The sequence below is a fragment of the Coenobita brevimanus genome, chromosome 55 (assembly GCF_032717465.1).
Source record: "Coenobita brevimanus isolate Jiangsu-jjx chromosome 55, ASM3271746v2, whole genome shotgun sequence".
NCBI lineage: Eukaryota > Metazoa > Arthropoda > Malacostraca > Decapoda > Coenobitidae > Coenobita > Coenobita brevimanus.
The window spans coordinates 33,722,966-33,738,131 of NC_137008.1; the positions used below are offsets into that span (position 1 = coordinate 33,722,966).

The 15,166-nt window shown below is 42.5% G+C and overlaps 1 protein-coding gene across 1 annotated transcript in view; it reads right to left on the reverse strand.

Annotated features, from left to right (window-relative positions):
• Window positions 1–15,166, reverse strand: part of HUWE1 (HECT, UBA and WWE domain containing E3 ubiquitin protein ligase 1) — a 1,134,422-nt gene that overhangs the window by 496,134 nt on the left and 623,122 nt on the right. Inside the window, exon 34 of the mRNA XM_080273518.1 lies at window positions 10,676–10,809. Coding sequence (XP_080129644.1) covers window positions 10,676–10,809 — 134 coding nt within the window. The remainder of the gene's footprint in view (window positions 1–10,675; window positions 10,810–15,166) is intronic.

Genomic DNA, 15,166 nt, shown 5'->3' on the forward strand with positions numbered 1-15,166 from the left:
TATTGCCATACGCCTTAGTACAGTAAGGGGTGGCCACAAACAAATCACCTCCATGTTGCCCTGTCGAATGTCATGTCACTGCCCTGCTGCTCACACCCCATTCTCTCATATACCTCTCCACTGCATCCCTCCATTTTATCCTTGGCCACCCCCTCCCTCTCCCCCCCTCCACCTCACCCACATACACTCTCCCTGTCAGTCTCTTGCTCTCCATCCTCTCCACATGGCCAAACCACCTTAACGTGTTTCTCTTACCGCTTCCTGCCACATCCAAACCACAACGCTCCTTCACTTTCTCATTTATCAGTCTGTCTCTCCATGTGACTCCACACAGCCATCTCCTTAAATCAAGATCTATCTACAATCAGTGAATGGGGACAAAACAACCTTGTCTCTTTTAATGCTAGTAAAACTAAATATATACAGTTTACTAATAGACAGATATTACCAGATTCGTACATTACCTTCAGTGCTACTAATATTCCCATCTCCAAAAATATTGAAATTCTTGGTGTCTCACTTAACAGTGCCCTCAGCTGGACCTCTCATGTCAGATCACTTGCTAAAACCGCCTCAAAGAAACTTGGATTATTGTACAGAGTCCGTAACTTCTTCGCCGACGAGCAGTTAGCTATACTGTAATTTATAAGAGTCATGTGCGCTCTCAGCTTGAATATTGCTCACCCTTGTGGAATGGTTGTGGAGAGGTTGCATTAAGACAACTAGACAAAATTCAGAACAGAGCTGTTAGAATCATTAACAACCCTGCCATTACATATAAACTACCTCCCCTGCAAGTAAGAAGGAATGTTGCCTCCCTTGCATTATTTTACAGATATTTATTTGGCAAATGCTCAGACGAAGTTGCGTCAATGGTGCCACCTCTCCATGCCTTCCCTCGTGCTACACGGGCATCTGGTAGCGCTCATGATTGGAATGTCACTCAACCATATTGCAGAACTTCTGCCTATCAGAATTCTTTCATTCCCCGAACTGCATCTCTCTGGAACTCGCTTCCCCAGAGTTGTTTTCCTCCAAATTTCAACCTACAACTGTTCAAGTCTAACTGTTACAGATATTTTATGAACAGAGGACACCAGTAATCTGGTGTATGGATTATTTTTTTTCCCCCATTTGTTTTTCCTTCCTCCGTTCTGTTATTTAAAAAAAAAAAAAAAAAAAAAAAAAAAAAAAAAAAAATCTTCCTCCTCTTAAGTAACTCATTTCCACTACCCTTACTCTTGATTTGTGTCCCTCCAACAGGGTCCAAGCTTCACTTCCATATGTTAGAGTTGGTATCGCAATACTGTTATGCAGGAACTTTTTCACTTCCATGCTCAATTCTCTGTTTCTTATCACTGATTTCAAGGAACCACCAACCTTTCTTCCTTGGTGTCCCATTTCAAGCACTTCACAATCTAAACTTCCATCCTTACTCATCACACTACCCAAGTACTGTACTTAAATGCACTAACGTTTTCCATTTCTTCTTCATCCAATGTCAATGTACCTTCAGTGATTTCAATTCTCTCGAAGACTATAACTTCACTCTTTTCTATATTTACCTTTAGATTCCATTTCTTACACACACTCCCAAACTCATTCACCAAGCTTCCTTTCATCTTCACTTAGCAACACAATATCATCTGCAAACAACAGTACATGGAGTTTCCACACATTGCCCTCTCTCATTAGGGCCACTCCAACATCCACTACCCTACCTTATATCTCTTTTATAACACCATCCATATACAGCTTGAACAATCATGGAGATATGACACATCCATGCTCCAATCCAACTTTCAAACAGAAAAATTCACTCAGTTCACTATCCACACACACTGCAGCCTTAGCACCTTCATACATACTCTTCATGGCATTCAACAAATTCCCATTTATTCCACATATTCTTAATACTTTCCATAACCCTTGTCTATCCACTCTGTCATAATCTTTCTCCAAATCCATTAAGGCTACACACAACTTCTTTCCCTTCTCTAGAAACTTCTCCACTAAAGATCTAAGAATGAATATCTGATCTACATAACCCATTTCCCATCCTAAATCCTCCATGTTCTTCTCCAACTAATTCCTCTGTTATTTCCCTAACTCTGTCAATAAGTATCCTACCATACACTATTCCTATTAAACTAGGAAGACAAATGCCCCTATGATTACTACACGCTTCTTTTTCCCCCTTTCCTTTGTTCTCCCCATCTGCTCACTTACTCTCCCTTCTCCACCAGTAATCTACCATTTATATCTTTCACTCCCCAACTGACTTCTTTAACACCCTAACTCTCTCTGCCTCTTTCCAAAACATTTTCTTACATTCCCTCCACTTTACACTCACATTTCTTCCAAATTCCTCATCCACTGTCTTGTTACTCTTTCTCACTAATCGTTTCACCTCTCTCTTCCTCATTACATATAACTCTCTATTCTCTCTCTCAACTTCCTCCACACCCTAGTTTCCCATCCACTCACTATATGCTTTCTTCTTTTGTGCCACAGCCTGTCTCACCTCTTCATTCCACCTTGCTGTTCCTTGCACCCCCTTTCATCTTCTCTTCACCCCATACACCACCTCACATGCTGCATAGATCCCTACTGTGAATATCTTGCACTCACCATCATACATACTCTTCATGGCATTCAACAACTTCCCATCTACTCCATATATTCTTAACTCTTTCCACAATCCTTGTCTATCCACCCTGTCATAATCTTTCTCCATATCCATGGGGGCTGCACACAACTTCTCTCCCTTCACTACAAAATTTCTCCACTAAAGACCTAAGAATGAACATCTGATCTACACAACCATTTCCCATCCTAAAACCTCCGTGTTCTTCTCCAACTAATTCCTCTGTTATTCCCCTAACTCTGTAAGTATCCTACCATGTACTTTTCTTATTAAACTGAAATGCCCCTATGATTACCACACACTTCTTTTTCCCCATTTCCTTTGTACAGGGGAATAATTATACCTGACTTCCAATCCTCTGGGACTCGACCTTCCTCCCAGGCCATCTGCACATCATCCACATTCGTTCTACTACTATCCCACATGCTTCATCATTTCACAACACACTCCATCAATTCCTGGGGCTTTCCCCATCTTGACTTTCTTCATTGCTTCCACTACTTCCATCCCACTGATTTCTTCCTCTTTTCTCACATCTCTCCTTCTACCAGCCATTCCCCAGCCACTTATACTCACATTACTTTCATTCTCTATGTTCAACAATTCCTTAAAGTGTTCTCACCATCTGCTCACTTTTTCTTCCTTCTCCACTAGTAATTTACCATTTTTATCTTTCACTCCCCAACTAACTTCTTTAACACCCTGTCCAACTCTCTTTGCCTCTTTCCAGAAGTTTCTTACATTCCCTTCACTTTACACTCAAATTTCTTCCAAATTCCTCATCCATTGTCTTGTTATTCTTTCTCACTAATCTTTTCACCTCTCTCTTCCTCTCTCTCTATTCTGTTTCTCAACTTCCTCCACAACCGTTTCCAATCCACTCACTGTACGCTTTCCACTTTTGTGCCACAGCATGTCTCACCTCTTCATTCCAACTTGCTGTTCCTTGCACCCCCTTTCATCTTCTCTTCACCCCAGACACAACCTCACATGCTGTGAATATCTTGCACACACCTTCAAAGTCCCCCATCTGTTCCAAATCATGTTAACCCAATCACTCCGCTGCTTCTCCCTTACAGTATATTCTGCCTTTTTTTCTATCCTCTTGTAACCTTTCCACCCTCCTTGTAAGAACTACTTCCCCCTCCCTTCTCCTATTCCTCCACTTCATCTAAACCCTGACTTTTACCACCATCAAGTGGTAGTCAGAAAGTCCACTCTCCCAACCTCTATATGCTCTTGGATCCATCACACACATTCTTCTTCTATCATCCACACACACATAATCAATCATTGTCTTCCAGCCATTCAGTTCACCAATCACCCTTCTAATCACTCACCATGTATACCTGTGGGTCATTTTCTGCCTGAAGATGGTATTGGCTATCACCAATCCCTTCCTGACACAAAGGTCCACTACAGCACTGCCATTCTCATCCACTTCTGCAGGCACACCCCACTTACCAACCACTCCATCCACCTTCACATTCCTTACTTTTCCATTCATATCTCCAATAAAAAACTCTCTCCCAATCCTTTCAAAATCTTCCATGCATGCTTCCACATTTGTCCAGAACTCTTCTTTCACTAGGCTTGCACAATCTTGCCTTGGCACATACACACAAACAACTGCCAACATTTGTGGTCCAACTTTCAATCTTACCTGCACAATTCTTGAAACAACTGATCAATTCTCTCAATTCTCTCTTATATTCTCCTTCCATCTGTTACTCACAACAATACACACTCCTTCTTTTGCTCTCTTATTCCCACCCACTCCCGTGCATATATCCCATCCCTACTCCCATTCTCTCACATTCTCCCCTCTCCATTTAGTTTCAGTTAATCCACATACATCCACTTTTGCACCCTCATGCACCTGCACAATCTCTCTCTTTTTCACTTCATTATTTGCACTCCTTACATTCCATGTTGCAATCCATACCATGTCCTTCGTTCAGACCTTAGTTATCACCTGTTGGTCAGTCCTAGTCCAAGGTTTGCTGTTTATATTTCTAGTTAGTTGTTTTCCAGGAAGGAACACTAACCCTCCATCAGCCCACTACGTGTCACGTAGGGAACACATGTTGGTTAGTCATAAGGTTACCACCCAGCGCTGTAAATGATTTCCTGGTTTACAGGAAATCTTGGTTTGCCACTCAATGTAGAACTACCCTAAAAACAGAGTACCACTACACTAAGTGGGTGGATGATGGACACTCCCCACCTACTAAAGCTTTATGAATTACCGTATTTCGTGTGGTACAAGACACACTTTTTTTGTCTCAAAATTACCTTAAAATATCCCCATGCATCCTGGAGGCCAAACTAAGACAGGTTCACTTGGTTCCATTTAGAAGAACCTCTTATACAGATGATCATCTCACTGCTTGGCAGTCAAGTATTTTCTAGAGTATAAATACCTATGATGTACTGTAAAAAGCTACATTCATTTCTGTATATACAGTAATCCCTCCACTATCCGATGTAAAAGAGCCAAAGGCATGTCCAGAAAGTGGGCCCCTGGCTCCTGGACTGGTACTTAAGGACCCTAACACAGCCAAACTTTGAAAGCCACCTAAATAACTCCCTACTGGACATGCATAGCACCTATTTAAACCTATTTAAGATCCTATTCAAACCAATAATGGATATAAAGCATGAATTAATGAAAAGAAACCAAAGAATGACGAATTAGAAGTGACTGTACCTCAGCCAGGGTACTTACAGCACATCTGTGGCCGCCTTATCTAAGGCTTTGGCAGTAGTGAAAATGCTCTTGAAGCACGTACAGTAATCCAGTGTTGTGCTGCACTTACAGTACTTCTTTGCACTGTGAGTTATAATTAACACTGCACATTGTTAATTGCACCACGCCAGTTTCAACTGCCAGTTTGCACTCTACAGTTAATCCTTTGCACTCTAAATTCTAATTTCTTAACACTGCACAACACTGTAAATCCCCGTGTGGTATAGTGGCGAGGTACTGCAATTTATTCACTGTTCATTCACAAAAAAAGAGCACATGTGGGATCCGTTGCAATAAGCATCTACTCGCGATCGAAGTTAGGCAGTAACTGTTGGTGACAGGGAAACAGAGTTGCCAGATCGCAACGGCCACATTACCAAACTCCTCAATTTTCGTCACCAAATTTAACTTTTCATTATCAAATTCATAAAGCAAGCATTTATTCTTCACTAGTTATATATACAAGTGGAAATACATGTAATCATTCTCCTTATAATTAACAGCATGTTGATTACTTTCATGCTATGTTGCCTAGCAGATTAAGCAGAGACAGCAGACAAGCCACCATCTCCATCCTGTGTATCCTCATACATGTGAAAAATCTGTTTGGTAAAGCATTATTCTGACTCATTACCAAACGAATTTTTCATTACCAAATTGGTCCAAATTTGGTAATGAAAATTACCAAATGGCAACCCTGACAGGGGAGGGCAGAGGGGGGAGGAAGGAAGGGGTGAAGGGGCCGTGATGTAAACAGCTGTTCGGTGCCGCATGGCAATTTCAAATTACTGGTGGGGAAATAATCGGATTTCGGGGGGAATTTTTTTCTTTTTTTGGCCATTTTTGGGTTCCGAAGGTCCAGGCCCACAATGTCCGGTATATGGGGTGTCCGGAAAGTGGGCGTCTGGATAGTATAGGGATTACTGTACTCAGATTTTATGATTAGAAACACCCAAGTTCAAGAACAGAGGATTCAGGGTTTGTTTTTAACTGGCCATGTGACGGTCTGGGGGTTTAGCAGTATAGCAGTTTAGCAATTTAGCATACACCCTACTTTAGCAGGCTACTATGATCACTGGTGAACTCCCTCCTAACCTTTCTGAAATGCAGTCATCATCGTTCTGTCATCCACTCAGTAACTAGCAAGGGAATCACATTGGAGATATTGGCTAGGATGACTGCTGTCATTATAACAAACGTCTGTCTCATATGAAAATTCAATAACCCTTGTTAGTCTGGCTTCTATCTATCTATCTATTGCCAGACGCCTCAATCCCGTTTGGGGTGGCAACAAACAAATCGCCTCCAAGTCACCCAGTCCCCCGCCATTTCACTGCCCTGCTCCCAACTCACACCCCCCTCTCTCATATACCTCTCCACCCCATCCCTCCATCTCATCCTCGGCCTCCCCCTCCCTCTTCCCCCCTCCACCTCACTCACATACACTCTCTTCGTCAGTCTTTCACCCTCCATTCTCTCCACATGGCCAAACCACCTCAGTGTGTTCCTCATAACGCTTCCTATCACATCCACATCCACACCACAACGCTCCTTTATATCCTCATTCGTCAGCCTGTCTCTCCATGTGACTCCACAGGCTCCTCTTAAATAACTCATTTCCATTGCTCACACTCTTGACTTGTGTCCTTCCAACAATGTCCAAGCTTCATTTCCATACATTAGAGTTGGTATCACAATACTGTCATGTAGTAACTTTTTCACTTGCATGCTCACTTCCCTGTTTCTTATCACTGCTTTCAAAGAACCAGCAACTTTCTTCTCTGCTGTACCCTTTCAAGCACTTCACCCTCCAAACTTCCATCCTTACTCATCACACTACCCAAGTACTTAAACGTACTCACATTTTCCAATTCCTCACCATCCAACCTCGCTGTACATTCACTGACTTCACCTCTCTTAAAGACCATCACTTTACTCTTCCCTACATTCACCTTTAGATCCCATCTGGCTTCTCATACTGATATTTTGTTTCATATGAGACAAGAATATCATAGAAGGAACCAGTCTTATATTACTGTTAGTGAAAAACGTAAAAGTTGCAACATTAAACAATACTGCCTGAAATTACAGCATTTTAGCAGTTTAGCATTTTAGCACCTATAGTAGCATTCACCCTGTCGGAAGTTAGCATGATCACTGTGAACTCCCTGCTAAGCTTCAGAAAGGCAATCATGATCACATGCCATCCACCTACTAACTAGCAAGGGTATCACACTGGTGATGTTGGCTAGCATGACTTTTGAGTCATTGTAACAGACGTCTGTCTCATATGGAAATTCAATAATCCTTGTTACGTTGGCTTCTCTTACTGATATTTTGTTTCATTTGATGTAAGAGTATCATACAAGGAAGCAGTCTTGGAGCAGTGTTGGAGGAACAGAAGTCAAGAGTGAGAGCAGTGGAAATCAGTTATTTGAGAGGAGCATGTGGAGTCACATGGAGAGACAGACTGACAAATGAGGAAGTGAAGAAGCATTGTGGTGTGGATGTGGATGTGATAGGAAACGTTAGGAGAAACACACTGAGGTGGTTTGGACATTTGGAGAGGATGGAGAGTGAGAGACTGACGAGGAGAATGTATGTAGGTGAGGTGGAGGGGGGGAGAGGGAGGGGAAGGCCAAGGATGAGATGGAGGGATGGAGTGGAGAGGTATATGAGGGAGGGGGGTGTGAGCTGGAAGCAGGGCAGTGAAATGGCGTGGGACAGGGCGACAAGGAGGCGATTTATTTGTGGCCACCCCTTTCGGGATTAAGGCGTCTCGCAATAGATAGATAGATAGAAGCAGTCTTATATTGAAGTTAGTGAAAAATGGAAACATCAGTTGCAACATTAAATAATGCTTCCTGAAATTACAGTATTATTAGTGGTTTAGCAATTTAGCAGTTCAGAGCCTAGCAATACGGAAATTTGATCACCCCAAGTTAGGCTGGCTTCTCTCACTGGTATTTTATTTCATTCAAGACTAGAGTATTGTAAATGGAAACAGTCTTATATTATTGGTCGAGAAAAACAGGAAAATTACTTGTAACATTAAATAGTACTGCCTGAAATTACAGCTAGAGTGTGTTTTTCAGCAGTGACTGGCATACTTAAGCAGTTTTGAATCAGGGATCAGCCACTTAAAGCACTATGTTATAAAAATGGGATAAAATTTACTGAATAGATAATGCAATATTTGAAATTATCTGTGCCAGATTGGCATTCATAGCGTCCGCCATTCTTGTTGTACTCACAGCTGACAAAGTGATAACAGCAATCGATCAAATTCATCCACTCTGCCTCACTGCTGATTAGAGTGATCGATCTGTTTGCCCCCTGCCTCATTCCTGCCCTAGCAAAAAGCTATCATAATTGGTGAAAGTGAATGCAACGCAGTGTGTGTATGTGTGGGTGTGAGTGTAGAATGAGTGTACTTAATGAGGGAGGAGTGGGAAAATTTCAGATAGGGGCACAGTGATAAACCGCTTATCATGGCCCTTCAGCCCAGTAATGTATTTTGTAGGGTACTTTAGTCATGCTAGCCAGATGGTTTTATTCAGTTAAGGAAACACTGTGCACTGAAGGAGGTTAGTGGGCTGAATCAATTGCCCCTAGTTTGAAAAGTTTCATTAATCACTTGTACTCAGCAAAAATGTTTGCATCAGCAATAATAAGAGAATAATTGCAATAGGCTGGTTAGCTCATGTATGGCAGCCTCTTTGAGTAAACTGTTAGAATAAAACAGGATAAGAAGGCTCTTCCTCACTTACCTAACCTTTTGGCTGAAAATGGCAGAAAATGGAGGTAGGGACAGGATTTTGTATAACGTTTAATAAGTACTGCGTGTAGGGGAAATGGGTGGAAGAATGAATGTCTCGGTCCTGTCTAATGAATGTCTTGGTCCTATCTATCCATAATTTTATTTATCTAGTTCTCTATCTGATATTCACCTTGACATTTACAGTGCAGAATTATGTTCTGATATTTGAAAATGGGCCTGCATTTCTCTTGCACTGTCCTTACAGCTATCACATACCATTCTATGGTACAGCAAGTGGGAGACAGCAGTGTTACAAATGCATGTCAATGGATGTTTAAATAGTCACTAAATTCAATATGTTTTGAGGTGAATGACTTTTTCTTAGTAAACTGTCAGTCTCTTAGCCTCACCAACTTCCATACTTCTCTTCCTCACACACTCATGCATCATATCCCTCTTCCTTTTTGGCCTATCTAACATCCTCCCTCCTTCAAATTTGCTCAGATATACCTTTCTCACCACTCTATTGTAATCCATTCTCTCCACATGACCATACCATCTCAGTACACTCTTCCATTCTGGTGTCCACAGACATTCTCACTCCACATCTTTTACGGATCACATTATTCCATACCATATCCACTCTCTGCACTCCACATACATTCCTCAGCAGTTCCATCTCCACTGCTCTTACTCTTGACTTATCATTTTCAAGCCACACCATAGTCTCACATCCATATGTTAAAGTTGGTACCAACACTCCCTCATGTAAGCCTCATGCACCTGCAATACTCATGCCTCTGTTTCTTAACAAAGTTTTCATAGCTCCAGCTACTTTCCTTCCTTGTGTCACTCTACTTTCCACTTCTTTTGCACACTTTCCTCTCTTTTCTGTCACTGTACTCAGGTATTTGAACTCTCTCACCAATTCCAGTCTCTCTCCATTCACTGAAACATCACACTGGGAGTCACCTTCTCTCTCAATAACCATTACTATACTCTTTTCTACATTTACTCTCAAGGCACGACACTCACAGACGTCTATAAAACTCTGCACTAGTCTACCAAGTTCTTGCCCAGTATTAGCAAATAGCAATGTACCATCAGCATATAACATTTTTGAGATACTCCATTCATCACTAATCATTATTAATGCCATCCCTCTCTCCATTACTCATGTTTTTACTTCTCTCTTCAACCCATCCATATATATATCAAACAACCATGGGGACATCACACAACCTGATCACACGTCCACAGTGACTGTAAACTCTTCACTTGGATGCCCATTTACCCTTACCCATGCCACACTAACATCATAAAAACTCTTGATGGCACCTGGCAGCTTATCATCTACACCACACATGCGCAACATCTTCCACAATCTTTCTCTATCTACTTTGTTGTATGATTTTTCCAGCTCCATAAACATCATAAACACCTTTTAGTCTTACATATCCCTTTTGTGTGACAAAATAAGTGGTCCATTTGCATCCATGGAGCTGATGGCATCACTGACCTCATTAGGATGGGCATCTGAAGTTGGCTCAAGACTCTCCCCAGCCCCAGAGATGTCATGCTCAGTGTTCTCCGTATCCTCAATGTTGTCATCACCCTGGGCCCTTGTTGCCTCGCTATTTGTTGTACCTGTGCCTAGAAAACAAGCCAATTAATTTAATACCCTCAGAACATTGGACCTAGTAAAATCATCATCTTGGTCTCTTTTCCACCTAGGAATGCCGTGAGGTAAGACTGAGACAATGAAAGGGAAAGTACATACTGTGAGAAATACCTGCAGCATACACAGTGAAGTGGGACAAACAATCATTCACCCACCATTCAAGCTCCAGAATCCTGGTACTGTATCATGTAACAGGTCTAACCATCTGTCCATGCTTGCTCATACCTGGCCTTACACATTTCACACCTACCCATTCATCTATTTAGTTTTCATTTCAGTATCTCACAATCTGGCTGCACTATGGGGTGGTACTACCACTCTGCAGCCAGGTTGTGTTAGGAAGAATTCTGTCACCGTATTTCCTGCATGTCGTAAAAGGTGATTAAAAGGGACAGGATGAGGGGACTAGGGACCCCGTCTTCTATTTTTTAGTTCCTACAATGAGACAGGGAATAAAAACGGAAGGGGAACTGAGTTATCCCCATAACCTGAAGACTAGGTCTATGAATGTGCATGGATATAATACGATTGAGGCTAAAAGGGGGGAGACTGGGAGAATGTTTGTAAGATGAAAATTTAGTGTTAGCTTTGAGTGAAACAAAGATGAAAGGGAAAAGTAAGTCTAAGTTTGGAAGAGTGAATGGAAGGATGCCAGGTGTTGACAGACAAAGGGTGAGAGAATGAGCGGCCTTGTTGGTGAGCCCAAAAGTGTAGCAGCGTGTGACTGAATGGAAGGTGTCATTGAGACTGATGTGGGTGAAAGTGAAATTTGGATGTGAGTTGTGGGTATTTGTGAGTGCATATGGGCCTGGTAGTCAAGGGGATGCAGAAGAGAGGGAGTCTTTCTGGAATAATATTAATATCTGCAGAGTTTTGGAGGAAATGTGAATGTGGTAATGATGGGAGATCTGAATGCAAGAGTGGGAAATGTAGCAGTTGAAGGTGTAGTTGGTATAAATGGTGTGCCTGGAAGAAATGAAAATGGGGAAAGAATGATAGGGATGTGTGTTTAGCAAGAGATGGTGATTGGATATACCTTGTTTGAGAAGAAATACTGTATATTTACAAGTATGCATGGGTGCGGCAGAAGAGTGGAAGGGTTGTTGGCTGAGCACTGATGGACTATGTGGTTGTGTCCAGGAATGTAAGAGGAAGATTGTTGGATGTGAGAGTTTGTGAAGGAAGGGTGGAGGTATGTCTGACCACTACCTGGTGGAGGGAAAGTTGACAGTAGGTATGAGATGGGTGAGAGGTAGGAGAGTTAAGTGTGGCAGGGAGGTTTTGAAAGTGAATGAGTTGGATAAGAGAGAGAAAATGATACAGTATCAGGAGATGTTGAATGATGAATGGAAGGCAGTGAAAATTTAGGAAATTGGCAGTGTGGAGGAGGAATGGCAGTTGTTTAAGAATGCTGTGGTGCGGCATGCAGACGAGGTGTGTGGTGTGAGACGAGTGGGCGGTGGTGTAAGAAAGAGAAAAGATGAGAAAAGAATGGTGGTGCTGGGATGTAAGTATGGCTGTGGCTGAGAAGTGCCGTGCATATGAAGTGTGGCTGCAGAGGAAGGATGAGGTATCATATGAGAGGTATAAGGAAAAGAGGAATAGGGTGAGAAGGGCTGTGTGTGATGCTAAAGTGGCTGTAGATGAGAGGTGGAGTAAGCAGCTGACTGAGAATTTTCGACAAAATAAGAAATGTTTTGGAAGGAGGTGAAAAAGGGGCGAAAGGAAGTGTCTGGGAAGGAAGAGCGAGTAAAAGCAGAGAATGGATGGATGTTAACTGAGACTGATGCAGTAAGGAAGAGATGGGAGGAGTATTTTGAAAGACTGTTAAATGTCGAGGAGGAAAGGGAGGCTGAGATTGTGGCGGATGGAAGAATGCAGGGAATAAATGTGTTAGGAGAGTTGAATGATTCTTTGATCATGACAGAGGAAGTGCAGCAGGCAGTAAAGGAGATGAAAGCAAGGAAAGCTGCAGGTATGAATTGTGCAGTGGAATGTCTGAAAGGTGGTGGAGTGACTACCGTTGAGTGGTTAGTAAGATTGCTGAATGTGTGTTTTGTGAGAGGTATGGTGCTAACTGTCTGGGCAAGTGCTTCTGTGGTTCCCATGTATAAAGGTAAGGATGGTAAGTATGAATGTACTGGTTTTTGAGGTACAAGTCTGTTAAGTGTTGCAGGTAAAGTAGAGATAGAGTGTTAATTAACCCCTAAAGACCAATGCCACACGATCGAGCTTTTGTGTAATTTGACAAGCCAGCCTATCCCACGCGATCACTAGACACACAAAAAACTGGGGAAGGGTAATTCTGCCCCTTTGGTGACGTATATGGGATCAGAACAGTGAGAACTAGAGTGTCTGGGGTGGTATGGCGTTATTGGCCCCTGAAGGTGGGGGAGAAGTATTAGGATGCTTAACAACCGAACTCACCGGCCTCACACTTCCAAGTGAGCGGGCTCTGCCTGCATACCTCAAGACCCTTCCGATGACGTCACCACTCGGACTGTAACAAGAGTGTGCACACACACACACTAACAGCAATATGCACTAACACTCTCGTCCTCTCTTCTTAATTTGATGAAAGATCCCAAGGACGAAACTGAATGGATTATTGGTGTCCTATACGCACTATGTATCCAATAAATAGACTTTTGTTTAAGCACCATTAAGACCCAGTCTGTAACCACATAGAGATATGTGGTGTCCCTTGAAGTATTATAATATTTCTAGTCTCGGCTGACTGCTGCACGCAGCCACTTGGTCGAGGCACCTTTCTTGTTGAGACAGTCAGCCAGTTGTTGTGATGTATCCACCCAAGACACTTCATCAATCTCCCCTCGCTCCAACATGTCTTGTAATACAGCAATATCAATGTGCAATCTTCTGTCTTCTACACTCCTACAGGAGTAAAGGGAGTCCACCACTCTTGTTATCCATGAAACACTTGATCTTGAAATCTCCACATCCAGAAACCTCACGCAATATGTTGGCGAGATATACAACAGTTTCAGCACACTCAAGCAGCGCCAACGTTTCAGCAGATAAAGTAGATTTGACGACCAGCCTTATCTTTCTAGTCTGCCAGAATAATGGAGATCTCGCCCCACTAGCATCTCGTAGGAAGATCACAAAGCCTCCCTGAGACCCACTGCCTAAAAGGTTGGCAAAAGAGGCATCTGAAAAGCACACTATATAACATTCATCGAGTGGCCCCATTCTTGGAATGTATAGCTTCATGTTGTCGGTCTTCACCCTTGCGATCACATTGTTAAGCCTAAGCAAATCTGCTACAGTAGCTCGGTTGCTAGTCATACTCAACTCACACATATCAAAGGCAATATCTGGTCGAGTGTATGTGGCAATCCAATTGAGCTGCTCAATTAATGCTCAGTATTCAGTTTTCTCAGACTCAGGCAGCTCTCCTGATTTTACTGCTGCACAACGTCTGTTCAGCGTGACTGGTTTCAAAGACGAAGCGTACTGGAACTGATCAAGCGTTATGCTGCCATCGCTGTTGGAGAAAACATTTAGACCAACGTATTTGAAAGCTTTTGATTCCGAACTGCCGATGATGAATATTTGGCTCAAACTGTTTATCACTTGCTGCTTGAACTCACGTGTACCAGCCCAAAGGAAATCATCGACATAAATGCATATAATGCCTTCGATCTTGCCCCTATTACTCCAAGAGAACAGTGCTGAATCCAGTGATGACACTTTAGCTCTGAGACTCAACAACTGATCTTTAACGCACAGGTACCAATGCCTAGCAGCATCACAAAGGCCGTAAACAGCTTTCCTAAGTCTCCACAGCTTACTGTTTGCATATTCAGGTGGAGGACGTAAATGAACAACTCGCTCAATGTCGTTACCTTGCAGATATGCAGCTTTCACGTCCACAGCGTGGCAACCCCATTGGTTGGTTGAGGCAAAAGAAAGTGCCAAATGCACAACCTCTTTTGAGTATGTAGGAGAATCTTTCCGGAGATCCACGGTGTCGTCCTCAAATCCTCTGGCGACTAAACAGACTTTAACAATCGGCTTCTCGTTTTTCATTTTTTCCGTCACAACCCATCGAACCGTTATGGCATCTTGCCCAACATCATCTACTTCCTCATACACGTCATTATTCTGCCAGTTTGTAATTTCTTTTTCCTTTGCGCATAATACATCCTCAGAGTTGAAAAGAACAAGCATCTCTGCTTCATCATCAACTACTTCCCATGTGCTGAAATCATTTTGCAGATCCACCCAATCAATACTGCCATCAGAGTCCCTCTTCAAATTGTAGCAGTGTCTGTACTTTCCAGTGGCTTTTCCCGCCAGACTCAC